This window comes from Girardinichthys multiradiatus, chromosome 9, assembly GCF_021462225.1.
Source record: "Girardinichthys multiradiatus isolate DD_20200921_A chromosome 9, DD_fGirMul_XY1, whole genome shotgun sequence".
In the NCBI taxonomy this organism is placed as follows: Eukaryota; Metazoa; Chordata; class Actinopteri; order Cyprinodontiformes; family Goodeidae; genus Girardinichthys; species Girardinichthys multiradiatus.
This window is the reverse complement of record NC_061802.1, coordinates 36,984,814-37,002,567: the sequence shown is the minus strand read 5'-3', so window position 1 is coordinate 37,002,567 and position 17,754 is coordinate 36,984,814. Positions and strand designations below refer to the sequence as shown.

Here is a 17,754-nt window from a genome sequence, read left to right as displayed (position 1 = left end):
CTCATCCCATCAACGTCCTCTGCAGTAGTTCACATACTGCACACCAATAAACACCAATTTAGGACTGGCCAGCCAAAGACGCAAACAATAAAATCAACAGAATCTTTCTTGGTAGCAGCAGACACAAGTGCACAGTCTGTCTGTGTTCATACACTCCTACTACCAAACATGCTTGTTTGCTCCTTGTTCTGCTCTGACTGGACAAAGAGACTTTTTTCGTGAGGAGACATTTCTGAGAGCGTTGGCCTGTCCTAAGGAAGGAAGCACTGGAGATGGCAGAAGTCTCTCAGGCGGTGTCAGTACTGCCTTATGCACTGTCTGGTTTTATGCAGCTGCTTTGCATATGATTCATGCAGTACAGCAGAAAACCTGCAGCTTGGGTGATGCTCTGTAGCCAGGTCTTGAACAGAGAAGGCAGGTTTTTAGGAGGCTGTGATCTCATTGTTCCTGGCAGTAGTTGTTTGGGTGCTTTGTGCTGTTCTTAATCATATGATAATACAAAAGGTCATCCTGTAGCCCTTGTAAACATGGTCATTCAGGCATGCTGTAGGTTAATGGAATGGTCATTTAAGATGTACAGTTGACTGGGTTCCTACTGGTTTCTTGTGTAGGAACCCAATCAAATGTCTGGAATGTTATTTCATCTTTTAAAACAATCTGAAAAAGACAAAACTGACCTGGACAAATGTTTGGCTTGCCAGACTTTATTTCTTACTCCAGTTTAAAGAAGTTTGAACATTGATTGTTCCTTTCTCTTAGCCACATCACAACTTAACTTTTAGTCGACCTCATTGATGGTTTCAGCTTTTGATTTACCCAAATAACAATAGTGATATTGTGCTGTGAAAAAGTATTTATTGTCTTTTTTTGTCAAACTTATGAACTTCAGAAATTTTTGAATTAGACAAAGTTAACCCGATTAATACAAAAGACATTTTTTAAACCAACCTGACCCTGTGTTAAATAAGTAATTGCTCATAAGTCTAATAACTGGTTGTGCCACCCTTCACTGCCAGTCTTTGCAATAAATGTAAATGAGTCTTTAACATCACTATGGAGGAATTTTGGCCTCTTATTTTAATCATTTTATTTCAACCACATTGAAGAGTTTTGATCATGAGCGAATTACCTGAGGTCATGTCAGGGCATCTCACTCTGATTTAATTTCTGACTTTGACTAGCCCCCTCCAAACAAAGGTGCACTTGCCTCTCCTGGTCCATAACTGTTGATGGCAAAACATTCTTCTTCAGGATTTTCTGGCTGCTGGCCAGGACCCAAAGAAGCAAAGCAGCCCCAGACCACCTTATTAGACTTTCAGTATGATAAACATTTTCTGAAATGCTGATAATTTTAGTAACAGGATGCACACCTTCAACAAGTTCCACTTTTATCTTGTCAGTTCACAGAATATTTTCCCATAAGTCTTGGAGATTGTCATTGTGCTCTTCTTAGTCAGCAGAGGTTTTCTTCTTGAAACTCTCCCACTGATGCTTTTTTTCTACCAATCTCTTTCCTATTTTTGAATCATGAACACCGACCTTTACTGAGGTTGATGCATTCAGTGCTTTAGGTTCTGGGTTGTTGAGACCTCTTGGGTGAGTTTCACCACTGCTCTGTGTTTTTCCCATTGCTGGATGACGGCTCTCGCTGAGGTTCACTAAGTTCCAAAAGTATTAGAAATACCTTTGTAAACCTTTTCAGAGTGATAGATGTCAGTTCCTTTAAGTTGGGCCATGATTGCTTTTTAAGATCCTGGTTTGATTTGACTTTTCTGATAGTAATCTGACTGGATGTGGCTGGTGAAATTCAACCAAAAAATCTGGTTAATCACAGTTAATTCATGATTTAAGGGTGACAATTACATTTTCATGTAGGACTAGTTTGGTTCAGATAGATTATTTTTCCATTAATTCCGATTAATTTGTCTTTTTACAACTGCAATTTGTATTTATTCAGATGATCTGTGTCTGATAATAAAATTTGTTTGATTTAAAATGGTTGTGTTAAAAAGAAACAAAGAAGCAAGAAGTCTGTAAAGCGGTAAATACTTTTTCACAGTATTGTAAACGCACATCCATTAAAACAAGGCAGGCACTCTCGTTGCTTTCTGGTCTCCTAGACCTTAGATTAGGGTTTCAAGCTTGAAGTCCTTAAACGAGGTCTCATTTAGGTGACAGTGTGAACCCTAATAATTATTTTAAAAGCTTTGTAAACTTTCATAATAATTTTTTTACTCAAATGTTCAGACAGCCTTTAAAAACTGTTAGAAAACATAGAATATTTTTCAAATGGAAAGCTTGTAAGAAGCCCCAGTTGACTTAAAAAAGAAATGACCCGACAGAGTGGTCTCAGAGAGCTCATGTTGCACTTCAGCAAAGGCTTTATCCGACCCCAGTCATCAAGAGCATTTCTGCAAGAGCTAACAATGCCAACCTTTTCTGATGACAATGCTGGAGGCAGTGGAGAGTTAAATGAAAAGCAGGACGTGGGGAAGTTGAGCAGCCGGATGGTTTTTGTGCAGGCCGTTTTTAGTGCCTCTTCCTCTTTCCCAGGTCCCTTTCTCAATAAAAAGCTTCTGCTTGCTCTCAACAGTAAGTAACAGCATCCGTTTTCATGTTCACCTTCTTTTTCTCTCACTACAGTCAAGGTGTGCAGTTTGCCATGGCAATGGATGCAACAGAAACTAACCATGATGTGCTTTTAGAGGTAACCGAACCCAGAGGCCCAGGTAAATAGGAAATAACGAGTGCATTTAAGGGCTTTTTAAAGAGACAGTGGTATTAAATAAATGAATCACATCAAACAAACATGCGATATGAAACTAAGAATGGCCTTTTGAAAGAGAGCCTAATTGCCACTGTTGAGTACGGTGAAGGATCTGTGATGCTGTGGGCCTGCTTCTTTTCCAAAGGCCCCAAGGGACTTGTTAGAGTGTATGACATTGAACTCTTTGAAATACCAGATGATTTAAAATAAATATGTGACAGACTCTCTCAGTTAAGTGAAAATGTGTCACTATTGGACAACAGGATAATGATCTAAAACATACGGCCAGATCAACACAGAAATGCTTCACCAGACACAAAATGGCCTCAGTTTGGTTCACTGTCTCTTTAAGGGCTGCATGGTGTGGTGATGGGTTTGACTTCATAGAGAAGGCTTTCCCTTCGATATACTAAGTTCACATTTCTGACATCTTTCTGAAACTTTTTCCTGCCTTTCTTTGATCCTTGTAAGATAATTAATAGGCTGATTGAAAAGCCAGGTGTATCTGGTTAAAATGATCAAAGATTAGAAATAAAGTGGGCTTTTAATGCTTAATCAGAAAGCTGGTTGTGTCCCACAAGTGCAATTGCAATGCAATACAGAACAGAAGCAATCCCAAAAGTTAACGACAGTATCTGTATTTCATATCTTGTCACTACAAAATCCCAATATATCAAGTAATTCATATTTAAAAAAAAACATTTATATAAAAGATGTTACAGTCTCAATAAAGCCATTGCACACGTGCCTTTTAACATACATGCTGTACAAAGACCAGAAGGTTGTCTGATGTGGCTACAGTATCTGAACTGTAAAGTCAGCCAGAATACCTACACAGAAATACAAACGATGCAGTTTTTGTGCAACGGGAAAATCTTTAATCAGTACGCTTGCAATACATGAGGCAAACATATACATTGATTATAACATATCATAACACCCCATTATCAGTCCAAGAAGTTTGGGTCTAATTTTCATGGTGTAGTTATAAACTAGCCAGAACATTTCAGAAAGTCATTAATGTTGTGTTGTATCTGTTGTCATACTTTATAGCCTGGACTGTGGTAGTTGTTGAATGTAAAAGTACAGGGGTTGGACAATGAAACTGAAACACCTGGTTTTAGACCACAATAATTTATTAGTATGGTGTAGGCCTCCTTTTGCGGCCAATACAGCGTCAATACGTCTTGGGAATGACATATACAAGTCCTGCACAGTGGTCAGAGGGATTTTAAGCCATTCTTCTTGCAGGATAGTGGTCAGGTCACTACGTGATACTGGTGGAGGAAAACGTTTCCTGACTCGCTCCTCCAAAACACCCCAAAGTGGCTCAATAATATTTAGATCTGGTGACTGTGCAGGCCATGGGAGATGTTCAACTTCACTTTCATGTTCATCAAACCAATCTTTCACCAGTCTTGCTGTGTGTATTGGTGCATTGTCATCCTGATACACGGCACCACCTTCAGGATACAATGTTTGAACCATTGGATGCACATGGTCCTCAAGAATGGTTCGGTAGTCCTTGGCAGTGACGCACCCATCTAGCACAAGTATTGGGCCAAGGGAATGCCATGATATGGCAGCCCAAACCATCACTGATCCTCCCCCATGCTTCACTCTGGGCATGCAACAGTCTGGGTGGTACGCTTCTTTGGGGCTTCTCCACACCGTAACTCTCCCAGATGTGGGGAAAACAGTAAAGGTGGACTCATCAGAGAACAATACCTGTTTCACATTGTCCACAGCCCAAGATTTGCGCTCCTTGCACCATTGAAACCAACGTTTGGCATTGGCATGAGTGACCAAAAGTTTGGCTATAGCAGTCCAGCCATGTATATTGATCCTGTGGAGCTCCTGACGGACAGTTCTGGTGGAAACAGGAGAGTCGAGGTGCACATTTAATGCTGCCGTGATTTGGGCAGCCGTGGTTTTATGTTTTTTGGATACAATACGGGTTAGCACCCGAACATCCCTTTCAGACAGCTTCCTCTTGCGTCCACAGTTAATCCTGTTGGATGTGGTTCGTCCTTCTTGGTGGTATGCTGACATTACCCTGGATACCGTGGCTCTTGATACATCACAAAGACTTGCTGTCTTGGTCACAGATGCGCCAGCAAGATGTGCACCAACAATTTGTCCTCTTTTGAACTCTGGTATGACACCCATAATGTTGTGTGCATTTTAATATTTTGAGCAAAACTGTGCTCTTACCCTGTTAATTGAACCTTCACACTCTGCTCTTATTGGTGCAATGTGCAATCAATGAAGACTGGCTACCAGGCTGGTCCAATTCAGCCATGAAACCTCCCACACTAAAATGACAGGTGTTTCAGTTTCATTGTCCAACCCCTGTAGTTCTATGAGTCTGTATAGATCACACAGGAGAAGATTTTATCACCTTGTTTTACTAGGAGTACCTCATGTAAAAAATTACTTTTGAAATCAAATATTACAAAGTAGACTGTAGCTCTCACTCATTTTATATATTCAGTGCTTGGTTTTAAATTCCTAATCACCACTTTTTAATTCTTTAATTTCTTTATTTTGGTATGATTATCTTTAAAATATTGGTTTCATTTTGAGTAAAAGAGATAACGGCAGCTTATGCTTGTTTAATATGCATGTTTGTTTTCTAGAAATCTTCATTTGATTGATAAAATTCTAAATAAAATTTTAACAAAATGTCCATAACAATAACGTTGCCAAATACCTCTACATTTTCTTTAAGGTGTATATCTGACTATTTGTTAGGGTGTTCCAGTTTAAATAGTTGCATCAGATCTACATTAACGCCTATGGAAATCCTTGTTTACAGCAGCTGTAACCTATATCTTTATATTGAAAATGTATTAAAGACAGTCCCCTAATTGGACAGCAAATAATCCCTCATCAGTGAGTTAAAGTGTAAAGCCCAGCAAGGGTCTAAATTTAGACAACTTGTTAAAATGCACTTCACTGCAAGTTTAAAGAAGGCAAGAATTAACCTTCAAATTACGTTTGGCTGGAGCTCTGTGGTATCCTGCTGCCGCATTGTCTACTCTACAGAAAAAAAAAAAAATGTCCTGTCTTATTTCATGCATGAGTGTTTGAGTGTGCCCATAGCAGTGCATTATGGGCTTTGTGCCACTGGATGGGCAGAGATGCTGGGAGAACATGCTGTAGGGAAGCAGAACATCAGTGCTGCACCTTGATATTAGTGTGAGTGAAGAGGTCCCACAGAGCACTACTCCATACCATCCATTTTCATAGCACAAAAAAGCCAGTCATGTTTTCAATCCTGCAGTCAGCCATTTCTATAAACACAAAAAAACTGAGCAAATAGTTCTCCTCCCTTGAAACCGTATAACACCAAGTTTAATGTCTTGTTTTTATGGAATATGACACAGAAGAAAATAAAAAGCACACATTCTAACTATAGTACCATTGACTTCTACAGATGTATTTTTACAGGACCTAAAGCAAACACACTGGTTTACTGGGAAAAAAACATCCTGTTTTTATTTCTTTAAGATAGTGAATGACTGCTTGTAATTCTTTTAACCACTTGACTGTAAAGCTTTTTAGTACAGCTGGTTAAGCTGACTTAACTAAACTCAAGTAGATTTAGTCACAAAGAAAAAAATTTATTGTCTATTTTTTTTAAATGGAGGATATTAGTGACTTTATCCATTCTTTTATTTTTTTCCAACCACTTGGCAGAGCAATGCGAACCATTTATCCGCACAGCCTAAGCTGAGATGAAAGTGTGATAATACTGCTTTATGTCACGCATATGTACATCAGAAGGTTCAGAGACAAAATTAACAATGTCTTATTTAAAATAGCTAATTATTAGAGATGTCTCAATTAAGATTATCTTGGTCCTCGATAGTTTTCCAAGTCATTTAACATCAGACATTTGCTGATACATTGTACCAATCCGATACATTCCATGTATGTTTGGAAACATATTAGTATAATTCAAGTTAATTCAGTTAATAATTAGTTATTCGTTTCAACAAAACGGCACGGCTCTCTTGGGGTGCCGAAGACTAAATCACTGACAATGTACCAACATATCATGAGTTGAGTTTTAGTATGGGACTCTGATAACAATCAGGCATTGGGACATCACTATTTATTTTTCCTGTTATTTTTTAAGAGAAAAGCAAGGTTGTTTTTCTTGGTTTTTATTCTTAAACAGAGCTTGCAGTTTCCATCACAGAATGCTAAGTAAGGCTAACCGTCGGAAAGCATTGCAGTTTATGTACGACATGTACTAACCAAAATTTTAAAGTATTGTTTCATTAGTTTACTAAAGTGCAAAAGGTTGCTATTTTTTTGTTTGTTTTTATTTAAAAAATTGAACCGATTAAATGTACAAAGCTAGCTGTTGCAGTCTTTTACAGAGACTAGCTTTAACTTAGCTATTCAACTACAGCGACCGCTTTACTTGAAGCGTTTGGATACAAAAACTAGTTTTACTCACAGAGAAAACTTAAACTTTAAAACAAAATGACAAAATATTGCTTCGAATATCTTATAAATTGAGATGAGCACAAATCCCACTCATGATTCCCATATTTCTGTAAATATATGTGTAGTGTATATTAAAATCCAGAATGTAATGCACATGCATTTTCTTTTTTCCCACAGAAAGATAAAGTTTAGGGTCAAAAAATCTAAGTGGAGAAATTAGTTTACTGTATCACTTCCCATCATGCCTCGGTTTTAGTGAGCAGTGTGTGCAGTGAAATCCCACACCAGTTGCTACTTATAGCTCTGAAAGGGACACCCACTGAGCCTGAGATCGTCTGTCTGTGCAGTGGTGTAGAGTAGCTTCGCAGCTCTGTAACCTCACCCACATACTTCACCGGGTGCATCCTTACAAGCATACAGACACATCAGCTGCAAAAACACAAAGAAAAAGCAAAACACAAAGCAAGACATTCGATTGCAGTCAGACAAAATAGATTCTAGACAATTGCACTAATATTTCCTGAAACTCAGATATGAGCACAGCTGTGGATGATATATGATCAGTGATTGTAACAGTGAATTTCATTGTTCTGCCTTGACTGATGAGAAACATGTTTATGTGTAAGAGTTTATAACTAGCTGAGAGTCCAAAGTTAATCTGTTGCTCCTCATGAACTGCCATTAAAGATTTTATTACAGCGGCTTTCTTTCACTTTAAATGCTACAAGTTGATGCATTTTTAGGCTTGGCAGCACATTGGCTCTTGTTTTAATCTGACACAGTTAAAGAGATTACTTACTAACAGAGTGATTTACTGTGATGTGAATAGAACATTAGGAAAACACTTAGATGCAGGTCAAATGTGACATGAGTCAAACTTTTGGTACCGGCTCTCGGAGCTGTGTGAATCACTGGGCTGTCTCACTGACTTGTGAGACTTGCTGTTTTCTGCTTCTAGATGTTGTGCATTTCCATTAAACCACAGCTTTGGTCAGGGATGTTTATCTGGCATTTCTTTCCCTGCTTTTAAGGCTTGAGATGTATCTTTACCATTTTCTACAACTGGAAGCCAAGGTTGACTTCTTCACTATCATCTCACTTATCATCCTATCTGCTATTTTGGTTCATTTTATTTCAACCATGTCGCTTGCAATTCATTATCTGCTCAGATACACACATTAAATACGCCCTCAGGGATCATCCTGCTCATTATCTTAGCAAAATGTGAGATAAAGGGGTTGATGTCATTGCATGGAGCTGTGGCTATCATCTACTTTCTTTTTCCCCACCTGGCAGAGCGAAGACAACAGCGCAAATTCCAGCCCTTCAGACGGCTGTTTGGGAAGAAGAAGAAACGGGAAGCTAAAAGGAGCTTTGATGGAGCAGAGCTAAAAGCAAGTTTTTCAACTGGGGAAGTGTGCAGTGGAGTCGTGTCTGACAATGAGGAGTCAAATAAAAATCTGAGGTGAATAAATTGATTATTTTATTACAGGGAATGATTCAGCAAGACACTCAAATGGGTCGTAATATTTATGCAAAATGCTGTGTGTAAAATACAGTTTAGTCTCTGAACACATACAGTTCTAACATTTGAAAGTAATTCATCTAAACTGCAACTTTGCATCATAAACAGTAAAATGAAATAATTTGTAAATTGATGAAACTGCCAGAGTGTAAAAAGCTGATTTCCTTCACTGTGATTTATCCTCCTCTGCAGGGATTTAAATCCCATCGGATCTCGAGCTCTCTCCCACGACAGCGTCTTTATCCCAGAAGGGCCGTTGAAGGAACTCAGTCTGGACTACAGCATGTCCCAGGAAAACGTTTCAGATAAAGTTAGGAACCTGCAGGTGGACCTCACACAAATCCTAAGCTTCTCTGAGCTCACCATAGAATTACATATAATGAGGTTCAGAGGTTTGCATGCACTCATCATTTGTTTGAATGCCATTAATGTTGAGTTTTAGAGGATCTATTTGAACTGTTCCTTTTCAAGGGGGGACTGATAATACAACATACTTATCCAGTGTTTTTTTTTTTTTTTTATAAAACTGGGTGGACAGGGGTGAATTTTTCATAGATTTTCTCCTATCCACATGATAAAAATTATACATACAGGCTCAAAAATATACATGCATCCCCTTTAATTTTTGAATAAATTTCCCCTTAGCAAGTTGTACCTCAATAAATGTTCTGCTTCTGGCTCAATTCTGTCTGAATAATGGTAATTGACCCTGTTGCAAGCTGGGCTTTTAAATAGCCCATAAATATTGAATTGGGTTAAGGTTGGGACCATCCCAAAGGCTTAAAAATATCTTGGTTTATCCATTCCAAAATGAGATTTAATGTGTGTCTTGGGTCATTCTCTAGGTTGAACACCAATCAGTGTCCAGACATCTGGAAAGGAAAGGAAAACTGGTTAAAATAGTCAGAAACGGTCCAGGAATCACCAAGGTATAAGCCCGTCGTGATCGGGACTGAGATATCATGACTAAAAAAGTAATCCATGGTCCAAAATGGACACCTTAATACTCAACTCAGATTTGCAGTTCCCCACATGGACAAACCCAGTTCTGTCTGGAAAAAAAGCCATGTGGTCAGTGGAGACAAACATTGAGCTATTGGGTCATGATGACAAAACGTCTGTTTGGAACAATCAGGGTGAGAATTTCAGAACTAAGAGCAGCGTACCAGCTGCCAAGCATGGAGGTGGGAGCATCATGCTGTGTGGCAGTTTTGCTGCCAGTGGTACTTGTTGAGTTGAGCAAAGCAGATGGAATAACAAAGGAGGATAATTGCTTCCAAATTTGTCAACTTCATCTCAGATCCACAGCTAGATGTTTGAAACATGGACACAGTTGGCTGTTCCAACTGGAGAAACCCCCAAACACACCTTAAAGCTGGTGTCCATGCCAGGAATCCAACCAGCTAGTTTAAGTGAAATGAGTGGTCATATATCCTGCTAGAAAAACACGAGTAACTTGACGATGACTACAAACATTTGTGGTCAATGTATAACTTGCTCAGGGACATTTAACCTAATACTAGTGGGGATGTATGTATATATTTGAGTCTGAATGTACAGTCAAAGAAAAATAAATCAAACTTCTTGTTTTGAAACTTTGCAGAAGATGTGTTCCACCCAGGGAGGAAGGTGCATCATCTAAAGCCTAAAATATATATGACATTAATGACCATGATAAGTAGATCAAATTATCTCACCTTATAGTAATGTTTAATCATTGTGTGCACCACACAGAGGCAGATTGCACAAGGCATAAAGTTCGGCCAGAGGCCTCTTTCGCTTCGAAAAAGTGAGGGGGATGAGGGAAGTTCAGATGAGGAAGAGGTTCCCCGAAGCCCTCTGAAGGTTTTGGCCCAGGTAGAAGCTGAGCCGCCAAAAATGGAACCAAAGGTAACTACTGAACTCCATTGATGTTCAGTGTAAAGAGTGTAGTTTGCGGGAAACAAGGTTGTAGGTTTGAACTTTCTTTCATGAAGCAAAATGTAGAGCTCATCTAGTCTTTAGTCCTAGTCCTTTAAAATGATGTGTTATTTTGGGTTATTAGAGCTGCTGTGCCTTCAAATGTATTAATACCCTTAAACTTGTTTTAAGGGATTTGTTTTGTATTTTACCAACACAAAGTAGCGTGGAATGAAAGTGATATATGATTTTAAATCTGAGTGTGGCATTTGCATTCCATGTGTTAGTATGTTATACAAGCACAGTTTTTCTCCAGATATACCTGCAGGTCTTTGTGGAATGTATTTACCAGCTCTGGACTGAAATTTTTGCCCACCTCCACTTCAGTTTCAGGTTTTTGTTCAGGATTGCCCTGTATTTAGCCCCAGTCATTGTCCCATCCACTCAGACCAGCTTCTTTCCTGCTGAAGAAAAGCATCTCCACAGCATCATGCTGCCACCACTATCTTTCATGGTGGACATGTTGTGTTTAGGTGGTTAGTTTTCCACCAGAAAGAGTGTTTTACTTACAAGCCAAAAGCTTAATTTTGTTTCCACCTGCCCAGAGCACCTTGTGTTGTCATCTACATTATTGGTAGCAAACCCCTTATTTTAACAATTCAACAATCTTTCCTCTCTTCCATAGATGTCAGATTTGTGGAGAACATGACTAATAGTTGTCCTGTCAGCCTAACACCTACCTGAGCCGTAGATCTCTGTAGCTCCTCTAGAGTTACTATTGGACTCTTGGCTGCTTCTCTGATTACTGCTCTGCTTGCCTGGGCGGTCAGATTTGGAGGTGGGCATGTCTTGGTAGGTTTGCGGTTGTACCATACTCTTTCTATTTTCAGATGATGGCTTAAACAGAGCCCTGTGAGATGTCCAAAACTTGGTAGATGGTATTATAACCAAACCCTACTTTAAATTTCTCCACAGCTTTCTCCCTGACCCATCTGCTGTGTTCATCAGTCCTCATGATGCTGTGTGTTCTCTAATGTTTTTTAATGCCCCTTTTCCACTGGCTCATTTTAGGCGGCTTGGCTCCGCTCCACTTAGTTTCGCTCTACTTGGTACGATACCTGTTGTGTTTTCACTGACCCACTGCTGGCTGAAGCCTCGACTCTAGCCGTCAATGTAGTGCACTGTGCTGCTATTAACGTTACTATGTGAGATTGCCACATTAAAGTAATTGCATGAAACGATAAAAGATTAATTGAAAATAAAAGCATAAATAAACAAATCACAAATATTGCTTGTATTATTGTATATGCAAGAAAATCTTTTATATTTGTTTTTTTCATGTATAAAATTATCCACTGACATAATTATCTGGACCACAGCCCAGCTAGAACTTAAAATAAAATAAGGCTCAGGGTTTCCGATGTGAGGGGGATGTGGCAGGAGAAGCAGAGAGGAGAGATGCTGCTGTCTGGACTGGGAATGCTGCCGAGTTTGTCTGAAGTTACAATTTTGGGCTTTATGAGGAAGTTTTTGTTCCAGCCATGGCAATATCAAGGACACAGATTTTAAAGCGCAAAACCGTGGACTTCTGATTGCAGTGAAATTAGTTTTAGGTTGGATTTTGGATATTTGTGCTCAGCGGATTCACCGGGATCTTTTTCCCATTGGATCCATTGGAAGAAGGCAGTGTAATTATGGGCAGCTGCTCTCTGCCTGCTCCCTCCTCCTGCAGACGTCAATACATTTCTGAACCAAACATGTTGTTTCATGGTGGGATTGTTTTATGTGTTTTGGGGGAAATTGTGCGTCTGAACAGCTGATTTTATGTGTTATTAAATACAGCGCTGCCTACCTGAATTTAAGTCAGAATGTTGATGGTTCCTTTTTCTTTTCTTTCAGCCTTCAGTCATGGTTTTATAATTTGTAAATAGTAAAATTATATTTCAATACAACTCAATCTGGCCATTGTGGTCCTTAATATTATTGTAGTCACTTTTGAGTTTTCTTAACTTTTCTCTGCACCACCTACATGAAAACCTCCTCATTTCTCCTGGTCCCATGACCAATCAGTGAACAGCAGTCTGTTCCCGTCACATGTAGTCCAGACTCAGCCCTGGTTGGACCCGCTCAGGAGTAGGGACCAAAAAACTAGGTACCGGTATGGAAACAACTGTATTGAGTTGAGTAGGGCCAAATCAAGTATGTATTGATAGTTTAAGTGTGATAACACACAGATTAACTCTACTAGTGTTTACTCTGGATTTTATTTAGGGGCAAGATTTAAGATTTTTCAGTTTTGAAAGTTTTCCTTCTGCTTCACAATTATACACTACTTTGTGTCGGTCGCCCACAAAAAAATCCTAATTAAATACATTGAAACTAGTTGTTGTAAAGTGATAAAAATGAAGAAAAGTCAGGGGGTGTAATACTTTTGAAAGGCACTGTAACTACATTGTCTGTTGTGGAAAATTCAGGTCCAGGGAGCTCAATCATCTGGGCAGTACAGCACACCAGTAAAGTCCCCGAGGTCCAAACGGGTTCTCCCACCAACTGGTACCATTGAGTCTATCAATCTAGATGCCGTCCCCCAGTCTGTTCCTCGCCTGGACAACACCGCCGCCAAGCATAAACTCTTAGTCAAACCGAAAAACCAGAGGATTTCCCGCAAACACCGGCGGTTCACACTGGTAAGGAAGACACTAATTTGAGCTCAAGCAAGCGTGAAACATGTTATAGCACTCTGTCTGTAGCACTCTGTCTAAAACTTTAAACTAATCCTACCTCTTCATTTCCAGGACCTCCAGGAGGTGTCTATTCCTGGAGTCATGCAGGAGGACATGGAGGCAGCCGGTGTGTTCTCAGACGACCAGCGCAGGGCATCTCTGGAGTCATCCAAAGAAAGCTTGAAGAAACAGAGACTCTATGAGGAGGACATACTGGAGGGCAGAAGGAGGAGGGAGATGGAGGAGCAAAAGCTCAGAGAAGAAGCAGAGGAAAGGAGGAGGAGGGGGGAAGAGATGAGGATACGTGAACTGGAGGAAGAGAGGTGTCGCAGGAGACAGCAGGAAGAACAAGAGAAGAGGATGCGAGAGGAGGCAGAGAGGAGGATGAAAGAGGAAGAGGACCAAATGAGAGCCAGGGAAGAGGAGGATAAATGGAGGCAAGAAGAGGCTGAGAGACAGAGAAAGGAGGAGGATAGAAGGATGAAAGAAGAGGAAGAAAGAAGGAAGCGAGAGGAGGCTGAGAGAAGAAAAAGAGAGGAGGAACGGAAGATGCGAGAGGAAGCAGAGAGGACGAGGAGAGAGGAGGAGGAACGGAAGATGCGAGAGGAAGCAGAGAGGATGAGAGAGGAAGAAAGAAGGATCAGGGAAAAGGAGGAAAGGAGGAGGAGGAGGCAAGAGGAAGAAGAACAAATTCGAAAACTGGAAGAGGAAAGGAGAAAGCGTGAGGAAGAAGATAGGAGGCGCCTGGAGGAGCAGAAGCACAGAGAGGAAGAGGAAAGGAAGCTAGAGGAGGAGGTGGCAAAGAAGCAACAGGAGCTTGAGGCAGAGAAGTGCAAAAAGCAAAAAGAGGAAGAAGAGGAAAGAAAGAAAAAAGATGAACAGAAACTAAGACTGAGGGAGATGGAGCAAGAGAAACAGCTGGCATTGGAGGAGCAGATGAAGATGTTGACAGAAGAAGATGCTGGGAGCTCTGATGAACAAGAGAGGAAGCGGAGAGCTGAGGAGCAGCGCTGGAGGGAGATGGAGGAGCGACAGAGACCCTTTTCCTTCAAGGTTTCCTCTGGAGAGAAACAGATTCTTTTCCAGAAGGTCAACCTGACCCCTGTTACTCCAGCCTCCAGCCACCAGAACGCTGCTGACGCTGATCAAAGGGAAGGAGCTACAGCTTACTCCCTGGAAAGGCAAGACCCCCCCAACCTGCCGGCATCTTCATATGTGCCCCACACAGCCATCCTGGTGACAGGCGCCCAGCTCTGTGGGACAGCTGTCAATTTAGACCAGATCAAAGACACTGCATGTAAATCCCTGCTGGGTTTGGGAGAAGAAAGAAGGGCCCAAGGAATACCTTCTGCAAAGAGCAAGAGCTCGCCAGACCACAAATCTGGGAAAACCAAATCGCTCAGTGAGTCTTCGTTCTGCCCGGATCGGTCCAGTGCAGCCGTGCTGGCAGAGTGGGCGAGCATCCGCTCGAAAATATTTAAAGGGGTAGAGGATGGGAAGTATGATGAGTACCCAGGCCCTCCGAGCAGGAATCAGCCTCAGATCAGCAGTGAAGAGCAGCCCTCTTTCTCTCATACCAGCCTCAGAAAAACAATGTCCGCCAGTGCCAAGTTCTCCATCACCCCTGCAAAGAAGAAGTTTGGGGACTCAAACAGAAACTCTGAGGTTTTCAATGCAGATAATAAAGATGGTAAAGAGGAAGCATCTCAATCTGATAGTCCCACACCAGCATCCCAATCTCCAACCTTTAAACCTCACACCCGGACAAGCAAAACAGTTCGGATTGTAGAGCGAGCCTCAGAGGAGTGCATGTTTGCCAAAGACCTCCCGTCTTTCCTGGTTCCCAGCCCGGGGGACATTTCTGAGGGCTCCGAAGCAAAGAGCCATCTTCAGAGCAAGACAGAGGAGGGGGAGGAGCAGGGACAGGACGGTGAGGATAACCCCTCACCTTTTGGAATCAAGCTTAGAAGGACGAACTATTCTCTGCGTTTTCACAGTGAGCAGTCCACAGAGAAAAGGAAGAAGCGCTACAGCGCCGGAGACAGCTTTGATGGCGTCCCTTCACCGCTCACCCCAATTGAGCCAGACTCTGACACCTCCTCGGTCTTCTCTGACAAATCAAGTCCCACATCACCTCAGAAGGAGGGAGTATTAAGCAAGTATTTACACGCATCTGCTTCTCCTGCCATAACCCGGGGGAAGCTGGGCAAGCCGACAAGCCCCATTGTGCATAATGAAGGAGAGAAAGTCCTTTCAAAACCACAACTCTACCGAAGACCAGCAACATCACCCAAACCCTCTGGAGCCACTCCAACACCTCCTCCATCTCCACTACCAAAAGTAGCCCACGTGCTCCCCTGTGAGGATGTGAACCAGAGGACGGGGAGCCCAGATTTATCCGTCCAGGAGCAGGCCGGTAGGAGTGAAGAACTATCCACGGTGGCCCAGCTGCACAGAGGAAACCACAGTCCTGTCCAAGGAGAGGAGGAGCCAAAGGAGAAGAGGTCTTTCTTCCCTTCCATCAACATCCCCTGGAGAGAGAAGGCAGACAGGAAGGCAGAACTTATCAGACGAGGTCAGTGTGCCCATGACCAGGAACCAGCTGTATACCAGCTGAAATCATTCTGTGGTTATGGGGAAAGGACTTCAGTGTATCTAAGATGCTATAGTGGGCCGCTAGAGCAGTTGTCTTGCAATCAGAAGGTTGTGGGTTTAATTGCAGCTGCTTCCCATGCCACATGTTAATGAACCCTTGGGCAGGGTAACCCCAAGTTGCTACCGATCTGCGTATTGATGTATGAAATTATAAAACTGAGTAAATGTGGCTCTACAGTAAAAGTGCTTTGAATTGTAGTGAAGACCAGGAAGCTTAGTCCATTTACAAAAGCCATAGTAAAAATCAAATGTCTGTTCTTCTGCAGAAAAACCTTCCTTACAGGCCAGACTCTCACTGGACAGCGCCAGGGTCCAGGAGAAGGAAGCTGGGCCCTTATGGATTACTCTTGCCCTGCAGAAGCAGAAAGGCTTCAGGGAGCAACAGCAGAGCCGCGAGGACCGTCGGAGCCAAAGAGAGGCCAAGCTAGCAGAGAAGCATGCCAGAGAGAGAGATAGTGTATACGCCCCAGATCTCTATTTACCCAGTGTCCTTTACTCACCCTGACATAGTTTACAATCCTATGAATTATTCTCAAATCTCTTTCTGCAGGTCGCACTGGTGAGTCCCACAGAGTGTAAAGAAAGTGGGTGCACCAGTCCTTCCTCCAAAACCCAGACACCAGAGGAGCCCAAGAGGCCCGACAGCCTGCTGGGACGATTTGAGCGCAGAGATCCCCTGAAAAAGGCCAGCACCTTGCCGAGCTCAGTCACAGGTAGGGACCCCACCCTACAACCGTTAATCACTCATTTGATCATCAGTAATTTTGGAGTGATAATGAATTTCAATTGAATTTTTTATTGGAAATTTGCTTGATGTTGAACACATTGTTCCAATACCAACTCAATCATCAATAAAGTATCTTTGAATTGAATTGAATTGAATTGAATTACCGCCCTGGGTAGATACTTTCAAGAACAGCCTTGCGCTGCAATTACATTAGTGTCTATTAAGGTCTAGATACTGACATTTCTGCACATTCGTCTTTCTAAAATAGTTTAACCTCAGTCATTGCATAAAGAGCAGCTATGGTAGTCTTGCCACAGGTTTTTAATTGTATGAGTCTGGACCTTGACTGAATCATATTAACACATGGATATGCTTTGATCTAAACCATTGTATTGTACAGGGGTTGGACAATGAAACTGAAACACCAGGTTTTAGACCACAATAATTTATTAGTATGGTGTAGGGCCTCCTTTTGCGGCCAATACAGCATCAATTCATCTTGGGAATGACATATACAAGTCCTGCACAGTGGTCAGAGGGATTTTAAGCCATTCTTCTTGCAGGATAGTGGCCAGGTCACTACGTGATACTGGTGGAGGAAAACGTTTCCTGACTCGCTCCTCCAAAACACCCCAAAGTGGCTCAATAATATTTAGATCTGGTGACTGTGCAGGCCATGGGAGATGTTCAACTTCACTTTCATGTTCATCAAACCAATCTTTCACCAGTCTTGCTGTGTGTATTGGTGCATTGTCATCCTGATACACGGCACCGCCTTCAGGATACAATGTTTGAACCATTGGATGTACATGGTCCTCAAGAATGGTTCGGTAGTCCTTGGCAGTGACGCGCCCATCTAGCACAAGTATTGGGCCAAGGGAATGCCATGATATGGCAGCCCAAACCATCACTGATCCACCCCCATGCTTCACTCTGGGCTTGCAACAGTCTGGGTGGTACGCTTCTTTGGGGCTTCTCCACACTGTAACTCTCCCGG

At 41.7% G+C, this 17,754-nt stretch overlaps 1 protein-coding gene across 5 annotated transcripts in view; it reads left to right on the top strand.

The window, feature by feature from the left end:
- The window catches only part of cracd (capping protein inhibiting regulator of actin dynamics), a 30,824-nt gene that overhangs the window by 10,695 nt on the left and 2,375 nt on the right, over positions 1 to 17,754 (top strand). For 2 of the 5 annotated variants that reach the window (XM_047373851.1, XM_047373852.1), the window contains 7 exons: positions 8,525 to 8,693; positions 8,946 to 9,078; positions 10,488 to 10,643; positions 13,127 to 13,339; positions 13,448 to 15,950; positions 16,297 to 16,487; positions 16,581 to 16,743. In XM_047373851.1, the coding sequence (XP_047229807.1) occupies positions 9,037 to 9,078; positions 10,488 to 10,643; positions 13,127 to 13,339; positions 13,448 to 15,950; positions 16,297 to 16,487; positions 16,581 to 16,743 (3,268 nt within the window). In that variant the 5' untranslated portion in view covers positions 8,525 to 8,693; positions 8,946 to 9,036. Of the gene's footprint in view, positions 1 to 2,643; positions 2,730 to 8,524; positions 8,694 to 8,945; positions 9,146 to 10,487; positions 10,644 to 13,126; positions 13,340 to 13,447; positions 15,951 to 16,296; positions 16,488 to 16,580; positions 16,744 to 17,754 lie in introns of those variants that run through there. The other 3 variants (XM_047373850.1, XM_047373849.1, XM_047373853.1) reach the window with 3 other exon arrangements.